Source organism: Hakea prostrata, chromosome 1 (genome assembly GCF_041222555.1).
Source record: "Hakea prostrata isolate BN-2017 chromosome 1, UWA_Hpros_2, whole genome shotgun sequence".
In the NCBI taxonomy this organism is placed as follows: Eukaryota; Viridiplantae; Streptophyta; class Magnoliopsida; order Proteales; family Proteaceae; genus Hakea; species Hakea prostrata.
The window spans coordinates 22,568,779-22,593,753 of NC_142600.1; the positions used below are offsets into that span (position 1 = coordinate 22,568,779).

A 24,975-nucleotide genomic window follows, 5' to 3' on the forward strand; every position below is an offset into this window, starting at 1 on the left:
CATAGTTGCTTCCAATTAATGGTGGACTTCCAAACCGACTTATTGAATTCCCATAATTGCCACCTACTTCTCTTCTCTTATTTCACAGACCAACATAGATAATATAAGTCTGTGGACCATGGTGTATGTTATATATATATATATATATATATATATATATATATATATATATATATATATATATATATATATATATATATATATATATATATATATATATATATGCATAATATCCTCTCCAACTTCACCTGAAAGTCTTGCCAAAAAAAATCCTTTTAACCAAAGAAAAATTCAGTGTTCCTATCTTTTTTTCTTTCTTTTAACAAATCCAATAAGACTTGTCATGTAAAAACTTTAAAACTCATATCATTCAATAGTTTGACTGACAATTATATCATAGGTCAAACTATACTAGGTACTGCTCCAGTTGGACCACTAGATGTGTGGAGATGCCTAGCAAACAAATTTGAATTTTGATGAGATACAATATGTCAAATTTATCTCAATGGGTGATACATGAGGGATAATATTGTAAAATTTGTAGTAGTTTTATTGATCTGATAGTTCATGAAATGGTATCAAAGGAGATGATTTTTTTTTGGGGGGCGGGGGGGGGGGGGTGTTAAGAAAAAAAGGACATGATCTAGGTTCCACTCAAAAGGGATCAGATGACTGAAACTTCAGATATTTTTTTTTTGATCCTCCTCCATATGGGCTTTATAATCCATATGAAAGACAATAATAACGAAAGTGTCAATGGGTTGGGTTGGGTCCTATTAGCTTAAACCCTAACCTTAACTGTCGGACCTAAACATAAATCCAATCTTATTAGGGCTTAAGAATCAGTGACCTAAATCCTACTAAGTCGAGGTTCTTGTATGTCCAATCCACCCTGATTTACCCCAATAGGATTGAGTAAGGTTGAGTAGCAATGATTTACCTTAATCCTAATCCTGATTTTTGTCCATGCTAACAAACTTATATGATGTGCTTTATTGACAATAAAAGAGCGAGCATACTCTACAGTCCTAATTATCTTTTGTTGGAAAATTAACTATTTATTCATCAATTTCAGATAAGGGTGACATATTATCCTAGAATAATTTTTAAACTTGTTCATCTTATACAACCCAATCATTTACTTCATTTTGAGATTGAACCTCCAATCCATTTTTTCTTCTAAAATTTCCTGGCTTTCTACAAAGCTATAGTAGTTGCAATCTTGGAGAGATTTGAATTCTTTCTTTTTTCTGTTTTTGTTGGTAAGAAACTTGGATTCTCTTCCATGGCAATTGGAGTCGAAAAGATTGGTACGGCTATTGAAGTGAGAAAATGTTTAGGTCATCAGGTTTAGTGGGACATGTACTTGGTTATCTAGTTATTCATCCAAAGACTAATTAATTTGTAATCCAAATACATCCTTTAGGTTGAAAAGTCGGGCTGTGATCTGGATGGGTTTAGGTGGATTCGACTCAATTGGATTTTATTGACACCCCTAAATAATAAAATATCATAAACAACTCGACTCAATTGTAAAATGTTGAAACCAAGTGACAATGAAATGGGTTAGGGCTTGTTTGGTACCATGAATTCAAGGATTTGAAATGAAATGGGATCTCAAATTTATGGATTCATGGTTCAAAAAATTAACTGTTTAGTTAGCTTCAAATCTATTGAAGTTCGTAGATTTCTGTCAGGTTTATCCACGTGAATCCACAAATTTCATCCATTTTATACTTAGGGTGAAAATACTCAAGAATAACTTAATTCATGTTTTTAGGAAAAAATGAAATCCATAGATTTCATAAATCCATGAATGTTTTACGACTAAACACGTATAAATCTTCGATTCATGAATACAGGGATTTGATTTAGATAAGTAAATAGACACTAACGTTTCTTGAAGACTTGGAACTACTTTTCATTGAAAAAAAAGAAAAAAAAAAAAAGACTTGAACTACTCCAACTCTTAGTAGACATTCCACTCAGCTAGTGCCCAGCTGCCGTCTCATGCCCATCAAAAAGAGCTTCTTCACGCACATCTAAATTGACTTGAGAAAGAGGGAGAGAGGGAGATCAAACCATCATTCATTACTATGGAGATTAAAGGTAGCAGTGCAGCTCAACTTTGGATTACATGTTGGTAAAAAGCAAAGCTATAAAATCCACTAATTGATTCTGGTTCATTAGGACATCAGAGAGACAGATCTGAGTGCCTAACTACTCTCTTGACGATTAGATCCAGGAAAGGGAAAAAGAGACACAAGAGAGGGATTCATGTAATCTAAAGGTACATGGTGGAATCCTCACATGTTCCTCATCTCATATCAACACTTGGTTGGATTTACTCGATGGGAAATTGAAACCCTTCTTCCCTATTGTGTTAGACAGATATATCATTGTCCTTTGTCACTTTGTATTCATGATTCTACTCATTTCACTTCTTAATTCTTTTCAATGAAAATGATGTATCATTTGCATCACTAACTCATCAGCTAATTAGATCATGTATGTTCCTTATATATAACCATTGTTCCTGCTGCTTTCATTCAATTAATGAAGCTTAAGATGCCCTCCTCGTTGGCATAATTGGTATACAGTAATTAATAATAGATCTTAGAGGCCTTTCTATGATTAGTGATTTCACTAATTTATCCAACCTTATCATCACAACCACTTCATCATTCAAAACATTAATGGACAATAGAATCGAGCTCCCAAGATCATAGTGATAACGGGGAAATGAGAATCATGGGTTTCGGAGTACTTAATTTGCTGTGTTGGTGAGGTACATGGAGAATTAATTTGTAGACAAGCCATGAGATCGAGCATAACAAGTTACTCCAGTCAGTTCATGGCTCTTTGGTTTAGAACTATAGATAGATGCTCAGAATATAAGGTTTATGTGGGTGGAAATATTTGTTTCAGGTCAGTGAACCCAGAAAACTTGATCTTGTGGTTTCCAACATCATTGGACGGCCAGTAGCTAGTGAGGAAGAGTATTACAACTGGAAATTATCCATCTGGGGTAGGAAAATAAGCATGAAAGTTCATCAGAAAGGATCCCTTGGATTGAATTTGTGAGTCACCTTTTAGTGTTATTAGAATCATTACAGGTTAAAGAAAGATGAGACCATAAAGCATGGGAAGGTAAAAATTCATGGTTGCATTATATATATATCTGAGTGATGTAAGAGAATGATGGGAGGATAAGAAGCAATTCTTGACCGTAGGCCATAATGTTGTTGGCCAACATATACTGTCATTGCTTCCCACCTTTGCCAAACACTTACCCTCTTATGAGCAAACACACTCTTATTATTCAAACCCAGTTCCATGCATGCAATGTATCTCCTTTGTAATTCCCTTAGTTAGCATTGTTATCATAGCTTCTCTCTCTCTCTCTCTCTCTCTCTCTCTCTCTCTCTCTCTCTCTCTCTCTCTCTCTCTCTCTCTCTCTCCTTGAAATGCTTTGGTACTCTTCTTCCTCTTATCCACCTAAAGTCTCAGATGCAGATGAATGTGGATGCAGAAACGAAGAAAAGTATTTAGTGGAGGTATTTTAGACATTTCACCCATACAGATTTTACTTGTGCTTTTAAGTTCCCAACCTCAGGTCTCTAATCTCATCTCTATATATGATTATGATTCAGACATTCAGTTACTTCAGAGGTTCTCAGAGGTACGGCTATATGATACGCGAGATGCATGGGAGCTGCCAGTGTCTATGGAGGTGGTTGCGCATGGATCCTGTATTACGTAGAGGACTGAAGCTGTAAGAGGGAGAGAGGGGGGGGGGGGGAGAGAGAGAGAGAGAGAGAGAGAGAGAGAGAGAGAGAGAGAGAGCACTAAGCATCCTGTGATGAATCTCGAACAATGAAAGGTTCTTTCTTCGATTGTTTTAGCAGAGCCTGAGAAAGCAGCAAGACCCTAAGTAGATTTCTCTTCTGTTTCAGAGATTCCACTTGCGCGGGAGAACTGTTGTTGATTGCTTGAACTAGAAGGGCGAGACCCTTTCACGAAGATATTCAACTAGAGAAGACGTTAATCTTCATTCAACTTGAACCAGTAAGCTTAAACATTAGCACTTTTATTTTTATTTTGCTTCATGCAATTCCCATGACGTTATATGCCTTGGAATTCGTTCGTGCTTTTGGGTATGTGTTGATATACAGTAGATTTACCACTCATTTCTCTGTGAGTTCCTTTTGAAGCTACAGTTTTGTTTTCCCAATTGTTGAAGTCTAATTGAAAGAATTCTGAGGGGGAGGATCGAAATACTCTGCGTCCATTCTAAATTAATGGCTAAATGCTCTGACAGGCTGAGCTGTTGGGTGGCTTTCATCATTGATCTGGTTAGTTTGTTGGAATTTTGATTTTTAGAACCATTTGGAGCTTTGAGGATTCTAAAAGAGACTTTGGTCTTGGGACTGGCTGTCTGAGGGCTGGGAGATGGACCAATTGCTTCTGCCTACTGTTGGACCACCAATAACACCACAAGCGGGTTTACGAAGGAAACAAGCAGGAAGAGGTTCTTACAGAGGCAGCTAGGGTTATGCATTTGAGTAACTTAGGGTTCTCTGTGGTTTAACTCTGGGTGTTCACAGCGGAGTAAGAAATTTCACAGTTTTCGAGATGGGTACTTACTTGAGGGAAACTCTCAGGAGCCTCTGTCTCAAAACAGAGTGGAAATACGCTATCTTTTGGAAGCTTAAACATCGAGGCTGCATGTAAGTTAGCTTCTGCCTTTTTTGCATTTCTTTGAATAATCCTGGTCATCACTCACACTATTGCTTACTGTCAAAATTATACAAGTTGAAATTAAAAATTGAAGTTCTTGGTTTTGGTTCTGTTATTGTATTGTTTAGTTGTTCCCAAATATTCTCGGACAGAATGCTAGATTAAGCGCTGTGTACCTCTCGTTACTAGTAAGTGATAACGGTTACCATTCATAGTTTGTGATTATAGTTTCTGGAGAGCTTCTGTTTCTTTACTTCTGATAATGATTCATTTTATGTTTGCAGTTCAATTGAATATTGCACTTGAAATGAATATTATAATTTCTGTATTGGAAGATATGATCACTAATCATGATTTCACATTGCTATTTTCTGCATCTTGTCTACACTGATCTATTGCTTCCATTCTTAGGTTCTGCTCCTCAGATTGTCAGGTTAGAATTAGAGTTAGCTGATGGAGTTGAAACTAAATCAAGCCGACTCAATTAGGAAATCGTTGGAGTTTCAACCTCCAAAATATATATAATAAAACTTAATTTCCCTTTGGTAAGCACCTTGATTTTCATTTATCATTGTTTTCAAAATCTGGAAGCACATGGTTATTCCAAATGTTATAGGTGGAAGCCATGACTTACTGCTCATGTGTTTGAATTTGTTATGTAGGATAATGGCCTTTGTGTTGAAAATTGCAAAGATCTGCTTAGCTCATGATTTATTCTAATATATTTCTCGATGAGATTAATTTTTTTTTTTTTAGAACTTTGTTTAACCATTTTTAAAATTTCTATGTGCTAAATAATATGTTGCTATTAATCTGAGACTTGAGGTGATTCCACTTCTATCCCTTTTGGGTGCAGGAGAACAATTTTCTGACTTGAATTATCATCCTCTATTTTCCACCCTTACATTATATTGATTTTTATGAATTATTCAAACGATCAATCTTTTGTTTTTATTTTAAATAATTAGTTGTTCATCCTTGGATCTTCATCTTCTTTCTGTGGGGGAACTGAACTCATTTCAGGAATTTGACTTGGGGGGATGCTTACTACAGTAACCATGAAGTTCCTGACCATTCAGAGAGCATGTGCTTTATAGATACCATTGCGGATATCAATGACGGGAGGTATCAACAAGACCCACTTGGATTAGCCCTGGCAAAGATGACATATTCTGTATATCCTTTTGGTGAAGGGTATGACTGCACACTTCTTTTTTTCTCCGTTGTTTCTTTTATTTTATTTTGTTTTATTTATTTGCCTATTATTTTTCTGTTGGTTGATAGGGGTATGGGATGGATGACTAGGTGCTATCTTAAGGCTTTATATTCCTGATGTACAGGAGTTTGTGCTGTCTTGTGAATCAGTAAATTTAATGTGGACGGAATTATGTTCAAGTTATAGTGGACATAGTTTTCTTTTGGGGTTTTCCTTATTATTCATATTGGCTGTGGCATTGAAGTATATTCTGAAAATTTTTCTTCCTACATATTTTAGTGTATGCTTTTTCATTTTCACTTGACTGTTTTCTCAACTGAGATTACATTTAATCACTTTTGGGCTTAATATCTGTACTCTCTTGAGCAGGATTATTGGCCAAGTGGCAGCATCTGGAACACATCAGTGGACTTTCGCGGACAGGCTTGCATCTGGTTCGTGGTCATCATCTAAAGTAAGGATTTCTTGTCTACCAGTGAATGAATAATTTTCATGTATGTTCATTCTGCTTCCAGAACATATGAGGATGGTCCACTTATGTTATTACCACATATTCATATTGCTTATTTTTGGTGATTCCCAGTGCTGTGATGGATGGCAAACTCAATTCTCAGCTGGGATTAGGGTAAATTTCTTTGTCTATCCTTTATTGTTTTACACATGTTCTAGTTGTGCATATACTTAACACAACATGTATGATGCACCAAATATATAGATGGGCTGGGAGTTGATCTCACCAGCTAGTATGGTTAAGACTTGTTTCTGGCAGTGATACTCATTTTCTTCTCTGTTAAACACCCCCCTTCCAACCTTATTCTGAGCAGATTGATCAACTGGGTTCCTAGTGACCCCCATCAGATCACAATATATATAAGATCCTAATCATATGCTCTACACTATTTGGGATACTTATATTTTGCAAAATTAGTTGATCAGATTAGTAGATTACATTCATTTGGTGGATGTGGCTTCAGGCTGTGGTCTTTGAATAGGTTCTTTCTGTTGATTTGATGGCCCATTCCAATGACTTCCACTATTAACTGCAACTGGTGTATGATGGGAGCCCTACCCATGATGGCCCACCACATCATGTTATGTAATTCTGGCTGAGTTTAGGTTGTTTGTTCCATTTAAGTTGCTGAACATTTTTAAATTTGAGATTTTTGCAAGCATGAATTTCATCAATGTGGAGTATTTGTTGTTTGGGACATTAGGACCATCCAACCGTGTGTAAATTTCCATCATGAAGATTAGAAATGAGAATGGTAGGGGGAGATTTTGTATCATGTGAACTGTGAACTGATGACTGCCATTGATTCTGATGGCAAATGATGGTACTGGAGTAAATGCTTGGAATTTCTGCTGGCCTTGCTAAATTGATGACATTTCCAGTCCATGAGGCATTATATCATTTGAACAGTCAAGATTTAGTGGGTGGCTGGGTCCCATGTTTCAAATTGAGAAGAGGGGAGGGGGAAGGGGTTTGTGTCCAACTGTTTTGAGTTTTTTAAATTAAATACCATTTTTGTTACCACTTATGACACTATAATATTGCCATGATTTACTTGTTTTGTAGACCATTGCTGTTGTTGCTGTGACTCCTCTTGGAGTTGTACAACTTGGCTCTTTAAATATGGTAAGTTAAATCATAACTTCTTGTAATCTGACCTGTTAATATTCGAACTATGATTATTGAAGCGACAAAACAGTAGGTCACACTAGTATCATAGAAACTATCTAGCCCACCTGTAGATGCCTTTTGATTTTGTTTCCTTTTGTCATCTGACCGAGTTAACTAGTCATGGTAAATGCTAAAACTTGTGTGACTATAATTTCCTTCTTGGCATTGGCATGCTTATATGAAGGACAAAGGTGTGGCATGGGTGCAGTGCATATTTGAACTTTCCACATAACTTGATCATCTGAAAGCAAAATTTGTTGAATTTATTGATGAGAAAAAGATATTCATGGATTTTTATGTTTAGTCACAATTACGTTTACATTGTCATAATTATTTTTCCGTTATGCTAAGGGCATTTCACCAAGGGTGTGCGTGGAAGTTGCTGGATCCAACCAGCTCAACCACTTTCTTCTCCGCCCCCCCCCCACCCCTTTTCTTTCTTTCAAACTAAAACTTGGGAAAGAAGAGGTGCACAATCTAGAGAGCTACTCTTGAAAATGAAAATTTTAAAAGAAAATAAAGGGTGAGGAAATCAAATCATAGTTAAAAAGCACTATTTTGTGACTCATTTGTAATCCACTCTGATTCTCTATCAAGCAAGACCCATGCTGTTGGTCCGTTAACATAGTTAAAATGAATTTGATGTTCAGAGCAGCATGTTAAATTGTTAATCTTTCTACTACTATCTTGGTGTGCATGCTTAATGTTTAGTGTGAGTGGCTTAATCTTTAAACATAGTAGGAGGTTTTTTTTGGATGAATAAGAAATTCATTACCAAAGGAAATAAAGGGGGAGGAAAATTGAAGTTTCAGGATATTCCAATAGGGTAGGGGACCATTTAAATGTTAGATTTAATGCTTACCGTTGTCTTGTATGTTTTCTATATGAGGTATAAGAGAAAGGGTAGGAGTTGTAACTCGTAGTCTGAAGGTAGAAAATGAAACCCTTTAGCTGTCTTTAGTTCCTTCAAGTGGATATAGAATAATAGAGGAAATTATTCATATCAAGTAAGTTGCAACAATGGGTTTGTGTCTCTGACATATGTAGGAGGTGAGTGGTTTCTATGTCTGCTGGAGATTCCAGCAACAATAGAACCAGGAACAGAGAGCTTTTTCCCCTTTTCCTTCCGACTCTTTGGTTTTAAGAATGCTGGTTTTAAGAATGTGTGGCTGCCCTTCTCCGACCCTTTGTGCAACCTGAGAGCAGACTATTAATGTGTTCCACTTATTGAGTAGACATCAGTACACTTTGTTAACTATGCGGCATATGCTACTTGGGAAAAGGATTGGATTGGATTACATTGGATGGTATTGACAAAATTGAGCGTGTAATACCATTTTTTTTTTGGGTGAGGTGTGTGAACACCACTTTGATTATGCGTTGGATGTTGAATTGTCCAATCAGTAATGATAGTATCTTCTACCTGAACTGGTGGCACTTTTTCCCAGCAATAAGGATGATGACCAAAACATGCCAATCAAAAACTATTGACATAAATATGGGCTAGCTTAATTGTAATGAATCCAATGCTTGGATAACTAAGGGATTCTGATAAATGGGGTTATAAATCAACTGTGTGCTTAGACTCCGACTCAAGCCCCTCTTGGAATTTGGATGTCTTCAAAGTCTAAGCATTTACTATTCGCTTTGCATGCCCATTGGAGTTGAAGACTCCTAGTGGAAAGTATTTCTCACAATTTAGACATGCTCATTCTAGTGAAACTCAGGATAAGAACTCTGCAAGAGTTCAAAAAATGTAGTTTGTTTCTCAGATATTCTGATTTCCTAGAAATCAGCTTCACCGCAACATGGATGTAGTTCTGACTTAATCTGTAGGAATTCAGTACAGCTTGGTTTAATTAAGCATTACTGTGAGCAATGGGGAACCCTCAATTCTGAAATCTCAAAGCTGTTGTCCTTTTCTTCTATAACCACTGGCTGAATCTGTGAGTTTTCTATTGATTCTCCATCCTCTGTCAAGTTTGAATCACTGGACCCTTGAACTAATTTATGTCATCTTGGACCTGCTTCATTATCCCCAGCCATCTGTGGCCAAGTTAAGCCTTCGGCCTTTCCCATGCTCATACCTAGTCTAGGATGCAAATTACAAAACTGAAACATGTGAAATAACCAAATGAGTTCAACAAGAAGCATGGGATAGAATAAATCTTAATCCCTCTGAAATTTTAGAAAACTTTTTTGACTACTAATAAGAAGTTCCATGTTTATTTCAGTGATACCTTGGTTTTCTCTCTCTCTCTCTCTCTCTCTCTCTATCTTTCTATATATATGGGGGTTTTGTTTCATCATTGCATCTTTTACCAGATATCCAGATATTTATGTATGTGTTTTCCAAGTTTGGGCCATCGGGGATGCATTATTCCAATCCATATTAATTCCATGATTTTTTATGCATCAGTGAAATGCTTGGCTTCCTGATGAAGATCACATTTCTTTTTTGTAACTTAAGTCATCAGATTACATTCTTGTCAAGTTGTTTGAAATAGTGAAAGTTCAGACAGACTTCCTCTTAGGAAGACTGAATTCAGATCATGAGTTGGCTAACTGACCGGAAGTTCTATAGCATATCTGATGTTGCTATAGTGTTGGCTTTTTCAACTGCACTATTCATGATACGCTTCAACTTTTTTCAGTCGTATAATCCTGTTCTTTGCCAATCCTTTTGATGAATCATTACACATCCATGTTTTCTCCTATATATGATGTCACACAATCTTTTAACTTTAGCTATGGATCACTATTTTTCTTCTTCCCTTACGAGAGGAGCAGGTTTATCAGGATTTGAATTTGGTGAGTCATATCAAGGATACATTTTATTCATTACGAATCCTCTCTACAAGGTTTCTTCGAGACCCAGTACAATATTTTGTGAAGACCACCTCATGTCTGGTACATACCCATTTCTTTCAATCGAAGGGCTGTCTTGTTATAATGTATTAGCATCTGATGTAGCTTCTCTCACAGTCAGAAATACCGATGAAAACTTCAGACTCTGAGATCATTAAAGATTGTCTTGGCATTCTAGATGAAGGTGTAGACAAGTTAAAGGTGGATGCTGGACCTAATTCATTGCCATGTTTTGCGAAACACAATATTATCCCTCATGTTCCTGTGTATAATCTTGGCCCAGAAGCTTTTGAACTGCAGGTAGGAATTGAATCAACCACATTTTGGGATTATGCAAGCTCTCTGTTTCTTTTACATTCATTGGGAATCTTTGCTCCTGAGCTTCAAAAATGTGTGCAGATGAAACTGCTCAAGCACAGAAAGGGTAGGGAGGATACAAATGGATGGAAGGATGTATCTGTGAGTTCAACATGTGTTTGTCAGAAAATATCACATGATTTCTGTGCTGAGAATACAAACTTAAATAATTTAATGCTAGGTTCTACAGAGCATTTCCCTCTCCAGCCTGCAGATTCTATTACATCTATGACTTCAATGGGAGTTAAGTGTGATAGGATTTTCAATCTTCAAAATGAGGGACCATATGCATCTCAGCTACTTGAAATGCAGCAACAAAAACATTTAGAGCAGAAGTTGGGGTTACAAACTAAAATTGAAAATGTGGATGCTGTTAATAATTGTTTAAAATCTTCTGCTGGATTTGAGCTACATGAAGCCCTTGGTCAGGCTCTTATTCAACAGGAAAAGAATGATGATGCTTGGGGCAAGGCACTGATGAGAGAAACTGATGGACTGGTAGAACCATTGGTGGGGATGGATATCTGTCAGATTAGATCAGAGTATGATTCAGATGATCTTCTAGAAGCAGTGGTATCCAATGCTTGCCTTGGTGTTAAAGGTGGGACTTCATTTTGTGAGTTATCAGAGTCCGTAGTGACAACTGAAAAATGCCCACAGACATCGTTGCAGGCTAAGCATGCTTATGTTTCAGCAGGGCCAAATGGTGAATTCTCTCTTTTAGAGGATTTAAATTACAAGACTTCTGCTAGTGGTTCAACTGAAGTACAGGTAAGGTCTCAAAAGGAATCATCTTCCACAACTCTCACCACATGTAGCGAACAGTTGGGTGGACAAGTGAAGCCAGCAAAAGGCAGCAAAAAGAGGGCTAGACCTGGGGAAGCTAATAGACCTAGACCAAGGGACAGGCAATTTATCCAAGATCGTATAAAGGATCTCAGAGAGATCGTGCCTAATGGTTCGAAGGTAACAGTTTATTTGTGATGTTCATAAATGTATCTCTTTCATGTAAAAATCTGTCACCTAAATATAAACCAAGTATCTTTTGCCTTTTGTTGGTTGCACAGTGCAGTATTGATTCACTTCTGGAGCATACAATCAAACACATTCTTTTTCTGCAGAGTGTTAGTAAGTATGCTGATGACTTAAAGAAGTGCGCTGAACCAATGGTAAGCATCACAGTGGGTGAAATTCTTAAGATTTGTAGTTGTGGCACCCAAAACATGGCCAGCTTTTGGCGGTTCAGTATTTTGTGACGCTAGAATGTTTTCCAGGATGAGACTGGTTCTCATGTTTTTATTCTTATCTAAAACCTATATGGTTTATTGTTCCCACTTCTTCAGTCCCTTCTACCATTACTCTTGAGTTTTCAAATTATTAGTGAATGCAAAAAAGTTGACCATGTAGGTTATTACTGATATGCATATATGAAAACTTACACATTCATTTTGAATATGCAGTTGCAAGATAAGGGAATTGATTTAGTAGGATCTGGGGGACCTGAATGTGGTTCAAGTTGGGTTGTTGAGGTGGGAAGCCAGGCAGTTCGTCCAATAATGGTGGATAATTTGAATGTGAAAACTCAAATTCTTGTACAGGTTTGCTCTTCTTGAATATGCACAGAATACCAACTTCCTTACTGATTGTTTTTCTCTAGCATATTTTTTTCCCTGATATGTTGGTCAACATGTGTAGATGCTATGTGAGGAATGCAGCCTTTTCTTCATTATAGCAGATGCTCTCAGCTGTCTGGGTCTCACAATATTAAAAGGTGTAACAGAAGTTCGTGGTGAAACGACATGGGCATGCTTTGTTGTTGAGGTATGATTTTAATTGAAGATAATAGATTTTGTTCATCATAGGTGGAGCAAATCCATTCCGTGTCTTAGGTTGTAAGTCACAGGCATCTCAAACAAATAAAAGCTTTTGTTTCTTTTTGCATTGTGATAGTATATCAAACGTGTTCTTGGGATTTGTAAAAAAATGTCCTTGCCCATTTCTGTAGACTTTGTTTATCAGATTGATATGATTATTATGCATGGCTTATCCAAGGGATGGACCAGCAATTTGATACCTTGGTTCTATCCCTAAGCCAAGTATAACATAACGCTAAAATATAAAGAAGTCATATTTCCTTTTGGTATTGTTGTAGTTCTTTTAGAGCGGCAATGTTTAATTTTGTTGAATGGGATGCAGGGTAGCCAAGGCCTTCATAGGATGGATATCTTGTTGGCACTTATGCCATTGTTGCAAACCAAAAAAAATATCTAATGGCCCCACTATTGGCAGTCATGGGATGATGGTCCAGAAGGTTTGGTGTCTAATTTCTAGCAATCATATCTTTTGAGTGTCTTAGTTGGTTTTTCTGAGTCATGTACTTCTTTGTTGAGTACTCTGTTTCTGTTGTTCCATTCATGTGCAAAGGTGACCTACACTACTCTGTTTGATGGTCTAGTGATTGCAAATTTGGGAACAAAACATTGGAAGTGTATTAAGATCGATCCTTATATTTCCTGTATAGAAATTTATGGGCATTTTCTGATTTTTCATTGATTATATGCAGTAAAATTATTATGTATTATTGAGTTGTATCATTCGGTGAAATTACAAATTCTCCACAACCCCAGAGAAAAACTGAGGTTATTTTAAGCTGTCACTCTTTCTTTTCTTTTGGAATTGAATTTTGCAACTTGAAATATTCCAATGCAGAAGTACCATCCAATCCCTTTGTAAGGTAGCGTATTGTGTATTCAGTGACGGTTGTTTCCCTGTAGATTGGAGGATTGTCCTTCACTAGCAACTCTTTGATAGGCCCATATGATCTTCTTGATGGTAGATAACTTGTCATGAAGAACCATGCTAGCGATAGTCTTGGCGCTACTTTATGAGCTAACACTTGATGTTCAGCACTTTTGAACTTATCATTGGATATAAGCTGTCACAACCATAATGCGATTGAACAAAATTACAATTAGAAATAGGAATCCAGAATCCTATTAAAATTTGGGGAGCAAGAGCTTAGCCAAAGATGTACTAAATCGATGAAAATATGATTTAGGTGTAGGTAGCGCCCGGTGTCAATTCTGGTTTAGGGCATGTAGGATAGTAGTGATAGATTAAGAGTTGTCCCTCTTCACAACCCATCTCCCTCAGATGGTTAGGATTTAGTCCTAAAGCCTCTGATACTAATTCAAACAATGCATTTTCCAATCTTTTAAGCTGATCTGAGTACTCCATCAATATATCTCTACAAATTAATCAGATCAGCTGAGGAAAAACTCAGTTGAATGGGAAAGATGATGCAAGTAGAGTTCTATAATCAATGAAAATATCACCTACCTGCAAGCCTTAAGCAACTCTTCCGGGTTGAGAGGTTCAGGACCCATGATGCAAGAAAAAGTGTCCCTCCAATTAGCAGTGGTAGAACTGTACAGATTGAAATTGGAATTGTATGCAACCCTTATGTTCGCATATTCACAGGTGTAGAAATGTTTCTTCACTTGAATGTCTTGCTCATAAAACCTTCTGATTCCTTGTAGCATCTCATCCATAATGGTTAAAGTAATTCCATGATTCACCACCTAGAAGAACCCTGATGTCTCCGATGTATGAAGCACCTTCCTTGAGGTTTCATCTTTATCGATGATGCTGTCCCCCAAATCTATGATAGGGACGCAGAAGCTAGTTTGGCTGTGGTTGTGGAGGGAAGCATGAGACCCTTCATGGAGGGGGTCAGGAGGGTGGACGAAAATACAAGGTAGCTTCACAACCCCAGCGTCAACCAGTCCCTTGACCCCAACTTTAGTATCATCAAATTCCTTCAGCTCCTTTTTCCAGTCATAACCAGCTGAAACCCCCTCTTGGGTATCAGAAAGTACCATTCTATTATTTACTTTGCTGTAACGATGACCAACCCAGAGCTGTTAAATCCGCCTAAATGCACAAGTAAGCGGCATGTCTTCTGGCTCCTATTCTAAGCATCGACCAGTACGGAGAGACCGCTAATGGTAGGTGGGGGCTCGGCTGGGTGGAAATTACATGGGGACTCTGCATTAGATGTACGGTACCGTGTTGCGTACGGTCGAGATTGAAATCTCAACTCTCGTTTCGATATAGACTTTCACGTTGCTGCACATTAATTACATGGTACGCAAACATTGATGTTTCTGTAGAATTAGGCGCATTATTTTGGCCTCTCAGATTGAATCGTTTTTTCAGAACAAAGTAGTATTATGTCCATCATCCTCACGACTATCAAAGGGTTGTTTAATTACCAATTACTAACGCTTTTTAGTAAGTTAGTCATAAATTTGACTCTCTCTAATGATATATTTAAATTGTACATAAAATTGCGTTCAAGATATAATCAAAATGCTCTGAAAGAAAGAAAAAAAACTACTTACCAAACTAAGGATTTCTCGCAGAAACGAAGGTTGGAAAGTGGGGTGAGGGGAGAAATGCAGACGGTGTGCAACATACATCCATAGAAACAAACAAAAAACCAAAGCAGCACCAAGTTGCAATAGCAGCAATAATGATAACGAGGATTTATTATTGCTCTTGTCATTTATGTTTTTCTGAAGTTGAAGTTTGCAACTTGAAATATTCCAGCGCAGAAGATGCACCTGCAGGTCGCTTCGTTATGTAGCGCGAAGTGTATTCTTCGACAGTGGTTTCCCGATAGACTGGGGGAACGTCCTCTGATAGCAGCTCCTTGATAGGCCCATAGGTTCTGCTTAAAGTTGAACTAAAGAAGCATGGCAACGATACCCTTGGCCCTACCTTTTGGGCCAACACTCGATGTTCAACACTTTTGAACTTATCATTGGATATGAGCTGCCACAAAGCACAACCATCATATGAATCACCAACAATAAGAAACAGAAGGAACTAGAATTGATCCAAGGAAATTAAACCATTAAGGTTGTATCTGAGCAGTTCAAGCTAGAGCTTAGCAGACAAAAGACTTGCCTGCAACATATCCCCGATGTTGATGATGAGAGCCCCAGGTGTAGGTGGAACATGTATCCATTGGTTCTGATGAAGAACTTGGAGGCCACCAAGGTTGTCTTGTAGAAGGACAGTAAAGAAACTAATGTCAGAATGCTTACTGCCACCTAAGGTGAGTTCTGGTTCCGGGCATGCAGGAAAGTAATGACCGTGAAGAGAATGTCCATCTGCACAACCCATCTGGCTCAGGCAGTTGGGATTTAGCCCCAAAGCCTCTGATAGTAATTCCAACAAGATTTCCCCCACTTTCTTAACTCGATCAGAGTATTCTATCAGTATTTCTCTGCAGATGAATCAGATATAAGATGGCAAATTAAGTTCACTTGTACAGAAAAGAAAATAAGAAAATCCCCATGATTGATGTATCAGTATTACCTGCAAACCTCAGGTAACTCTTCTGGGTTGAGAGGTTGAGGACCCATGATGGAATATAAAGTGTCCCTCCAATTAGCTGCAGCAGAGTTGTACAGATTGTAATTGGAATTATATGCAACCCTTCTGTTAGCATAGTCTTCACGAATGTAATACTGTTTCTTGACTTGTGGATCTTGTTCATGGAACCTTCTAACCCCTTCAAGTGCTTCATCGAGAACAGTTACAGGAATTCCATGATTCACCACCTGGAAGAAACCCGATGTTGCAGATGCTTCACGCACATTTTCGACGATTTCCTTCCTTACATTGACATCTTTATCGATGGCGCCAGCGCCCAAATCTATGACCGGAATCTGGGAATGGTTTTGGGTCTGGATGGAAGCAGTAGACATTTCACGGAGGACATCAGGAGGGTTGATGAAAATACGAGGTACCTTCAAAACCCCAGCATCAACCAGTCCCTTGACACCAGCTTTAGTAGCATCAAATTCCTTCAACTCCTTAATCCGATCATAAGAGGCTGAAATCTCCTTTTGGTTGCCCGAAACTACCATTTTACTATCCGGAGCAGCTCTTAATCCTCCTCTGTGTGGAAGAAAAGTGAAAAAACCAAATTCCTGCTTGCCTCTATAGCAATAAGAGATAACTGATGGGTTAGACAATCAAAGAAACGGTGCATATATAGGATGGAACGCTACTTCACATGGACCTCACTAATTTCCAGTGACAAACAGGAAATAGCTAGGGAAATAAAATAATATGCGTTTGCCGTTTGGTGGCCAGCGGCTGGTGGCCGTGATTTCAAGTTTCAACGACCTTGACTTTAAGATAGATTGAAAATGCACCCATCCTAATCCCAGTGGAATCTTTTGTAATTTAATATTGAGAAACTTGTTTAATTTATTTCTCGAGTAATATTAATTGTTAACGTCAAAAGACCGCGACAAATATTACTCAGTAAACACCACTAACGATAGAAATAAAATTCACATGGTGACCGGTGAGATCATAACCATTAGATTTAGAAAATGTTAAGTGTCACGATGCAAAAACTCTAGAGGTTATTGAAAGTAATACTTTGTGGATATGATGAATGGCACTGGATTAGGGAGAAAAACGTTTTGCTTTTTTTTTTTTTTTCTTTCCGAAAAAGGAAAAAGAAAAAGAAAAAAAAAACGTTTTGCTTGTTGCTTTCATAATGATCTTGGTTGTTTTTTTCTTTTCTTTCCTTTTCAATACGAATATTTTATATATGTGAGGAGGGATATTACATATGCCCGTAATAATTGAAGTGGATAGACATGAAAAAGGATCAAGAATGAATAGAAATTACTAGGTGTTATAAATAATATTTATTTATGGATGTCCATTACTCCAAAGAGATCATACTAAAATATGTAACTTCTAAATGAAGATCCCAACCATCTCAGTGTGCGATCTTAGTGATCTGCATTCCCATATTAACCGAATATTTTAGCAATCCCTCATTCTATATCAAGATTATGTTATTGTATTTAGGGAATCATATATTGTATTTATTTGTAGACTCGATATTTCCATATCCAGAGAATATGCTAGTTCCATTATAAATATGTAAGAGCAAATTGCACAGAAACCCCAAATGGAGGCGTAAAAGCACTGACACCCCAAAGTTGAGTTTCCATTGGACACATTAGTCCATTCTGTTAGTGAAAATCGTTAAACCCCTGTTTATATATTTTTAATTCCAAAAATACCCTTATCACTCCACTCTCATCTCCTCCCACTCCGGCTCCGGCAACACCAGCCTCACCCGTCTCTGCTATAAATGAATTAGCTGCCTTAAAATTTATGATTGTATCAAGTGTTTCTTTAACTAGGTTTGAATCCACTGTAAGATCCTTACCAGAAAACACAAAGAAAGGAGAAGAAATTGAACTGTAACGGTGATCTTGCTTTCAGGGCTTCTGTGCGATTAGCCGACCAACTGAATTTTCATACACAAAGGAGAACAATGAAACCCTTCAGAAACTACATTAGTTATATAAATGGTTCATCCGAATAGAAAGAAGTCTTTCATCCAAACAGAAAAAATGAAATCATTTTATTCAAGCTTGAAAATCGAGAAGATGTGGAAAAACATATCGACTCTGATCTCTGTTCTTCTTTTCAAACCGGTCGCACACTCCAAGCAGAAAACCTTGTGCACTTGATCTGATAAAAATCGCCAAAGTCTTACAAGTCTAATTAACTAGCTAGTGGGCAGTCCTCACAAGAAAAGAAACATTTGACTATTGTTGTCTCTTCAAATTACGATCTGGGAAGAGTAATCAAAGTCATCAGTTATGTTGGAACTCAAAAATTGCAAAGATCGGGGAGAAGAATCAAACTTGGTCTGGAACGTGGGAAACTTCATTTAATATTTCAAATTTACAAATTCTTCTTCTTCACCGGCTCCAATGATTCTCTCAGAGCAAGAGATGGAGACGATTGAGGAGCTTGGGCGATTGAAAGAAAAACGTTAACATCGAAGATCATTTGAGGTTGCAACTGTTCGGGTTCAAGCTAACGAACAAAAGAGCAACTGATCGGAAATGATTAGGGATAGGAAGAAGCCATCTTGCAAGGAGATATGCCTGGGTAAACACTTGACTCATCCATGATTAGTTGCTTTTCTTTATCCACATAAAAAAGACACATCGCAAAACTTGTAGGGTTTTGGCAGAAAAAAGTAGTAAGAAAAAAATTGCATTCATAATCACGGTGAAACAAAAGTTAGGGTTCATGAACAAGGGCTCTGATATGCGATTCAAGGACATACTGAACAGAGATTTGAAATAAAAAAAAAAATTGATCAAGAGTAAATTAATGAAGGTCAAGAAATGGTTCATCCAAATCATCATTTCGGTTAGGTGCAGAGAAGTAGGTTAAGGTGATGAGGTCGATGCTGCCGGAGCGGAACAGGGAGAGGCAGAGAGCCTAGAGAGGAGAGAATTAACCATCGAGCGTGAGTCGTTAGGTTAGGGCATAATGGAAAGTAAGTTTGATTGAGGGTATAATGGTCTTTTTAATTGTACAATTAACCATTCTAACGGAATAGGATCTATGTGTTTTTCAAACATAAAGTGGGGTGTCAATGTTTTTAGGTTTACATTTTGGGGTGCCTGTGCAATTTGCTCAATATGTAATGAATAACTCAATAGAAGAATTGAACTCATCTTGTTCTAATTTTTCTTCTTTTTATTTAATATTATCTTCTCAATTTTCTAACACGTTATCAGCACAACTTCGCTCAAAGTATTGTATTTTGAGAAGAAAGACGACAGACTATGTATCATTATACTTTCTATTTCAAGGTGAAAATGATGATCAACCTCTCCACGGCTTTCTATAAACAAAGAGTTTGCCTTGTCCATCTTGTAATGTGAGTACATCGTGATTAAGGTATGTGATTATTTATTAAATCTAAGAGTCAAACAAATTATAAGAAATTAAGTTGCCTTAACAATTGTGGTTTATCATTAACCAATCTCAACATAATGGTTTTATTTATTGTATATAGTGGTTGCTAGGTTTATAGGACAAATATTGTTGAAGTTGGAAGATTTGAAACTGTAAATGAATACAGTTCTGCAAATACACATAAAGTTGTAAGATTTAAAACTGTAAATAAGTACAGTTCTACAGTTTTTAAAATTAGTTCTCAATTGAAATTATGTAGAAAAAATATTATAAGAGAGAAAAACGTTTTCCTTTTTGCTTTCATAATGGTCTTGGTTGTATAATTCAACAGTTTTTAAAATTAGTTCTCAATTGAAATTATGTGGAGAAAATATTATAAGAGAGAAAAACGTTTTCCTTTTTGCTTTCATAATGGTCTTGGTTGTTGGGTTTTTTTTGGTTTTTCAATACGAACATTTTATATATGTGAGGAGGGATTCTACATATGCCTGCAATAATTGAAGGGGGTAGACATGAAAACTGTCGAGAATGAATAGAAATTACTAGGGTCTTTAACGTTTGGTTTTTAATGAAAAGAAAAGAAGAAATTGTTTATTACAATTTTGTTTACAGCAAGTGGTATAGGTACGATGGTAAAAAAATCATTTACAATTTCATGGAGAACAAGCCACTGTAGACATGCATGGCATGGAGACGAGAGGGGACCAAAGAGGGAGGACATATTAGGAGATCAATAAGGACAAAAAGGGTTCCCACCGCTCTCAAGGATTATAAATCACAAAATTGGAAAAGGGAGGACAAACTAGGATGATTCAATCGCAGAGGAATATTAGGTTTTGTTGGACATCCCTCTCCAACCCTTTAACTTGGGTTTTGTTAGCAGTGTAGGGCATGTCCTTTCCTCCTTAAGGTTTAAGTTGGCCTGATGAGTCCGCTAGTCTATTCTTCAGTCCCTTCTACCATTACTTTGAGTTTTCAAATTATTAGTGAATGCAAAAAAGGAGACCATGTAGGTTATTAATTATTGATATGCATATATGAAAACTTACACATTCATTTTGAATATGCAGTTGCAAGAGAAGGGAATTGATTTAGTAGGATCGATCTGGCGGACCTGAATGTGGTTCAAGCTAGGTTGTTGAGGTGGGAAGCCAGGCAGTTCATCCAATAATGGTGGAGAATTTGAACGTGAACACTCGAATTCTTGTACAGGTTTGCTCTTCTTGAATATGCGGAGAATACCAACTTCCTTACTGATTGTTTTTCTCTAGCATATTGTTTTCCCTGATATGTTGGTTAACATGTGTAGATGCTATGTGAGGCGACCTTTTCTTCATTATAGCAGATGCTCTCAGAGGTCTGGGTCTCACAATATTAAAAGGTGTAACAGAAGTTTGTGGTGAAACGACATGGGCATGCTTTGTTGTTGAGGTATGATTTTGATTGAAGATAATAGATTCTGTTCATTATAGGTGGAGCAGATCCATTATGTGTCTTAGGTTGTAAATTACAAGCATCTCAAACAAATAAAAGCTTTTGTTTCCTTCTGCATTGTGATAGTATATCAAACATGTTCTCGGGATTTGTAAGAAAAATGTCCTTGCCCGTTCCTATAGAGTTTGTTTATCAGATTGATATGATTATTGTGCATGGCATATCCAAGGGATGGACCAGCAATTTGATACCTTGGTTCTATCCCTAAGCCAGGTATAATAGAACGCCATAATATAAAGAAGTCATCTTTCCTTTTGGTATCGTTGTAGTTCTTTTAGAGCGGTAGTGTTTAATTCTATTGAATGGGATGCAGGGTAGCAAAGGCCTTCATAGGATGGATATCTTGTTGGTAGTTATGCCATTGTTGCAACCGAAGAAAAATATCTAACAACCCTACTATTGGCTAGTCAATTCCCACGCATCAAAGGGGCCTATTAAACGCTCCAAAATACTGTTGAGATCAATGTTGTTGTACCCAACCATATCAACTTGAAATTGATGCCATTCTTCATGATAATTCCGATCACGCCGGCGTGAGTACAAATCTTGGTCTATAATCGTGTAAACAAAATGGCTAGCATGATAAGCAAGATAATGGTTTTGATCAGGGGGAGTTGGTTCCATGAAATTCGGATGAATATGGTCCAGGTCACGGTGAAATACGATGATTGCATTTTTACCATAATGGGATGGGAAGAAAGTAAGCCATTGTTCAAGTTGTTAGAATTCTCCAGGAAACCTGTCAAGATACCCTTCTTCGGGTCTGGGAGGAGGTCTGGGAGAGGGAGTGCCATAATGCAGAGGACCTTGATAAGCTGGTGGAAATGGATGAATATCTTAGAGGCAGTGTTGAAGGCAATGTGTGACAGCATGGCAAGGGAAGCAAAGGGCTATTTTGTGCACAACAAATTGATTTTGAAAGAACACATAATATTCCTTAGGGAACGAGCAATTATAATGGATAGTGAATAGGGTGAGATAAGGAAAAGCCAGATAGCACTTGAACCAATCATCCCTTATGTCATATTTAGAGATGAGAACTGCCAAAGTATCTTGATAAGTGGTTTTGCATCAGCTAATGATAGTTCGACAGGAGATGTCACTATAAATTGGTGGAGGTAGGTTAGAGAGATGAGGTGGTCCAATGTCATCATCATCATGAGATCTTCCCTTTGGAGAATTCAGAGGTGGCCTTGAAGATGAAGTACTATGAGTGAATGGGAAACAAAGAGGGAGGACAGATTGGATGCTTGGGGGTGGCTCAAGGGTCTGGATAAGAAATCTGCTAGCACGCTATGTTTACCTTTGACATGTTTTATTGTAATTGACCATTTACTAAACCATTGCCCCCACCTGAGTAATTGGGAATCTGGAAGCATTTTTGGCTTAAATCGGAGCATGTGAGGCAATGCTGTCATATCCATTTCAATTTGAAATGTATGACCAATGAGGTGGAACTGAAACTTTTCAATGCCTCTTTTGACAGCAATGATTTCTTTGAATGTGCTATGGTATGATTGTTCAGCTGGAGTGAAGATGCCACTTTTATAGCCACAAACCTGTCTTTTTCCACGAAGGTCTTCTAAGAGGACTACTACCCATAACTTGTCACTGGCATCTATTTATAAAATATGGGTACCTGTAGAGGGAATTGCCAATGGAGGGAGATTTTTTGGCAATTTGCTTAATCTTTTTTATTGCCTAGGTGTGCTGTTCTGTCCACCTGGGAGCATTTTTCTTGAACTGACCATACAATAGCTGGGTGTATTCAACCTTGAGGGGAATAAATTATGTCATGTAGTTCACAATGCCAAGAAACTTGTGAAGTTGGGGAATTGTGAGAGTGTCAAGGAAGTTAAGGAGAGACTTGCCAATATGGGGTTGAAGAGCATAAGATCCATTGCTAATGGTAACACCTAGGAAATCAGTGGAGGATGTAGCCACAGTGAACTTTGTGGGGGATAGCATCACGCTTGCTTCTTTGGTGATCTTGTAAAATTGTTCCAACAACTGTTCATGCTCTTCAAGTGTATCCAAGAACAACAAGATGTCATCAATGTAGATTAAAGCCTGGTTTTCAATGGGAGCACATAGTCGTAACATGGCCTTTTGAAAAAGTGAAGGAGCTGTCTAAAGGCCAAAGGGGCATGACTCTCCATTGGAGATGGTGACCAGGAATGCAGAATGCCGTCTTGTGCCTTTCATCTGGATGAATGCCAAGTTGCCAAAATCCTGCCTTCAAATCAAATTTGCTAAAAATATAAGCAGAGCACAACTGTGCTAAAAGTGTTGGCTTGTGGGGCTGAGGAAATTTATCATTTGCAAGAAAGGCATTTAGAGGCTGGTAATTAATGACAAGGTGGAGTTTGCCTCGTATTTGTTTTGCTCTCTTATTGACATAGAATGCTTCACAAACCCATTGGGAAGTTGTGGGTTCGACCAATTGCTTGGCCAATAGTTGCTAGATGTCTTGTTGGCCATGGCAAGATGTGCAGGGTTCATCCTGGAATGACTCGCTTTAGTTGGATTGACATCCTCATTTTTCTCAAAGGAAGCCGGATGAAAAATGCATAATTATGCTAGAGGGGGTGTGCACACTTCTGGAGGAATTCTATATGATTGAAAGCACAACAATCCCTTAAAACCTTTGACAGAGATCATCAAGGGGGAGAGTGAGAAAAAGCTGTGGAATGGTGGTCCATGGAAGAAACTGTTTTTTGTAAGTAAGACCTGTATGTCCCCAACAGAGTGATGACAACTTGCTAAGGATGCCAATCCCTAGGAGAAGATCTTTCCCTAGAAGAGGATAGCCTAATACAGTATGATGGAGGACCAATGTAGGAAAGATTTTGATTTTGATGGGATTCTTGGTTACAAGATTTACAAAGAAAGATTCTCCATTTGCAGCTAAAAGGGGTTGATGGCAAGATTTTCCACAAATCAAGAGGGAGAATATTAGGAGATAGCATAGCGAAGGAGGCACCAATATCAAAATATGCAATAACCTTGATTGGTTTCGTCCAGGCGGTTTCTTGAATGGTGATTGGGTTCAAGGGGAGAATGACAGGAGCTGATTTGTAAGTGGGTTTGGATTGGGAAGGGAGAGAAGATAAAACATTAGGTTGAGTTACCTGGTATATAAGGCCAATATCTTCATCAGAAGTAGAGGATTCTTGCTCCAAGAGATCTTCTGGTAGATCAATCATGAAGAGAGTCACTTCATCATCACCATTACAAAGACTATAGAGTGATTCAACATTAGCATCAATATCATCGAAAGATGTGGACTCCAAAAGGAACTGATGAGCCATTTGAATGAGCTTCTCTTTCTTTTGCTTAAGATCTTTTATGGGGCAATTTTTGGCAACGTGACCTTTTTGCCCACAAATATAACATTTATCAGAAGTTTTTCCTCGAGACTTCTTTCATCGGAGAAACTTCCAATTCCTGCGGGGGTTGCGTTTGAAAGCAGACCTGGCCTTGAATTTCTTTGCACTATTCTTCTAAGGTTTAGAGGAATTTGAGAATACCTTCTTGAAGTGGGATTTTTTTCTTAGTAGGACACGTACAATTGGAATCTTTGCATTTGATTTAGAGACGGGATGTATTGCAAGAAGTACCAAGTTTGACTTGGGTTTTTCCCCATTGTTGCAAGAATATGTGTTGCCGACATAGCTTATCCAAAGAGGATAAGATGGCCTGATAAAGTTGGCCAACAAAACTAGAATCAATAGTTTGTCCTTTGGCTACAAGATCTTTGAGAGCATCAGTGCCAAGGGGTTCAGGAAAGGAG

At 37.7% G+C, this 24,975-nt stretch overlaps 2 protein-coding genes, 1 long non-coding RNA gene and 1 pseudogene across 8 annotated transcripts; 2 read left to right on the forward strand and 2 right to left on the reverse strand.

Annotated features, from left to right (window-relative positions):
- The first annotated feature begins 3,787 nt into the window (after positions 1-3,787).
- Positions 3,788-4,449, forward strand: LOC149028306 (uncharacterized). The gene is made up of 3 exons (XR_016169949.1): positions 3,788-3,883; positions 3,957-4,068; positions 4,322-4,449. It is a non-coding gene; the product is annotated as an uncharacterized LOC149028306 (long non-coding RNA).
- A 91-nt stretch (positions 4,450-4,540) lies between these two features.
- Positions 4,541-13,598, forward strand: LOC149028307 (transcription factor EMB1444-like). 6 transcript variants are annotated; one of them, XM_089135799.1, is made up of 13 exons: positions 4,541-4,730; positions 5,764-5,934; positions 6,326-6,410; positions 6,540-6,581; positions 7,533-7,592; positions 10,428-10,547; positions 10,623-10,805; positions 10,905-11,463; positions 11,560-11,828; positions 11,930-12,031; positions 12,323-12,460; positions 12,558-12,683; positions 13,059-13,598. In XM_089135799.1, the coding sequence occupies exons 1-13, from the start codon at positions 4,636-4,638 to the stop codon at positions 13,131-13,133; spliced, it is 2,025 nt and encodes a 674-aa protein (XP_088991925.1). In that variant the 5' UTR covers positions 4,541-4,635; the 3' UTR covers positions 13,134-13,598. The 6 variants fall into 6 exon arrangements, with proteins under 6 accessions (XP_088991925.1, XP_088991923.1, XP_088991927.1 ...); XM_089135797.1 differs by having other exon boundaries at positions 5,794-5,934; positions 10,905-11,828; XM_089135801.1 differs by having other exon boundaries at positions 10,428-10,448; positions 10,905-11,828; positions 13,059-13,596.
- LOC149028308 (1-aminocyclopropane-1-carboxylate oxidase homolog 1 pseudogene) lies at positions 13,516-14,822 on the reverse strand (annotated as a pseudogene).
- Positions 14,823-15,225: 403 nt separating this feature from the next.
- On the reverse strand, positions 15,226-16,901 carry LOC149028309 (1-aminocyclopropane-1-carboxylate oxidase homolog 1-like). Its single transcript, XM_089135805.1, has 3 exons — positions 16,248-16,901; positions 15,834-16,155; positions 15,226-15,698 (listed from the first exon to the last, which is right to left on the reverse strand). Exons 1-3 carry the CDS (start codon positions 16,799-16,801, stop codon positions 15,426-15,428), a joined length of 1,149 nt encoding a protein of 382 aa, XP_088991931.1. The 5' UTR covers positions 16,802-16,901; the 3' UTR covers positions 15,226-15,425.
- Positions 16,902-24,975: the final 8,074 nt, after the last annotated feature.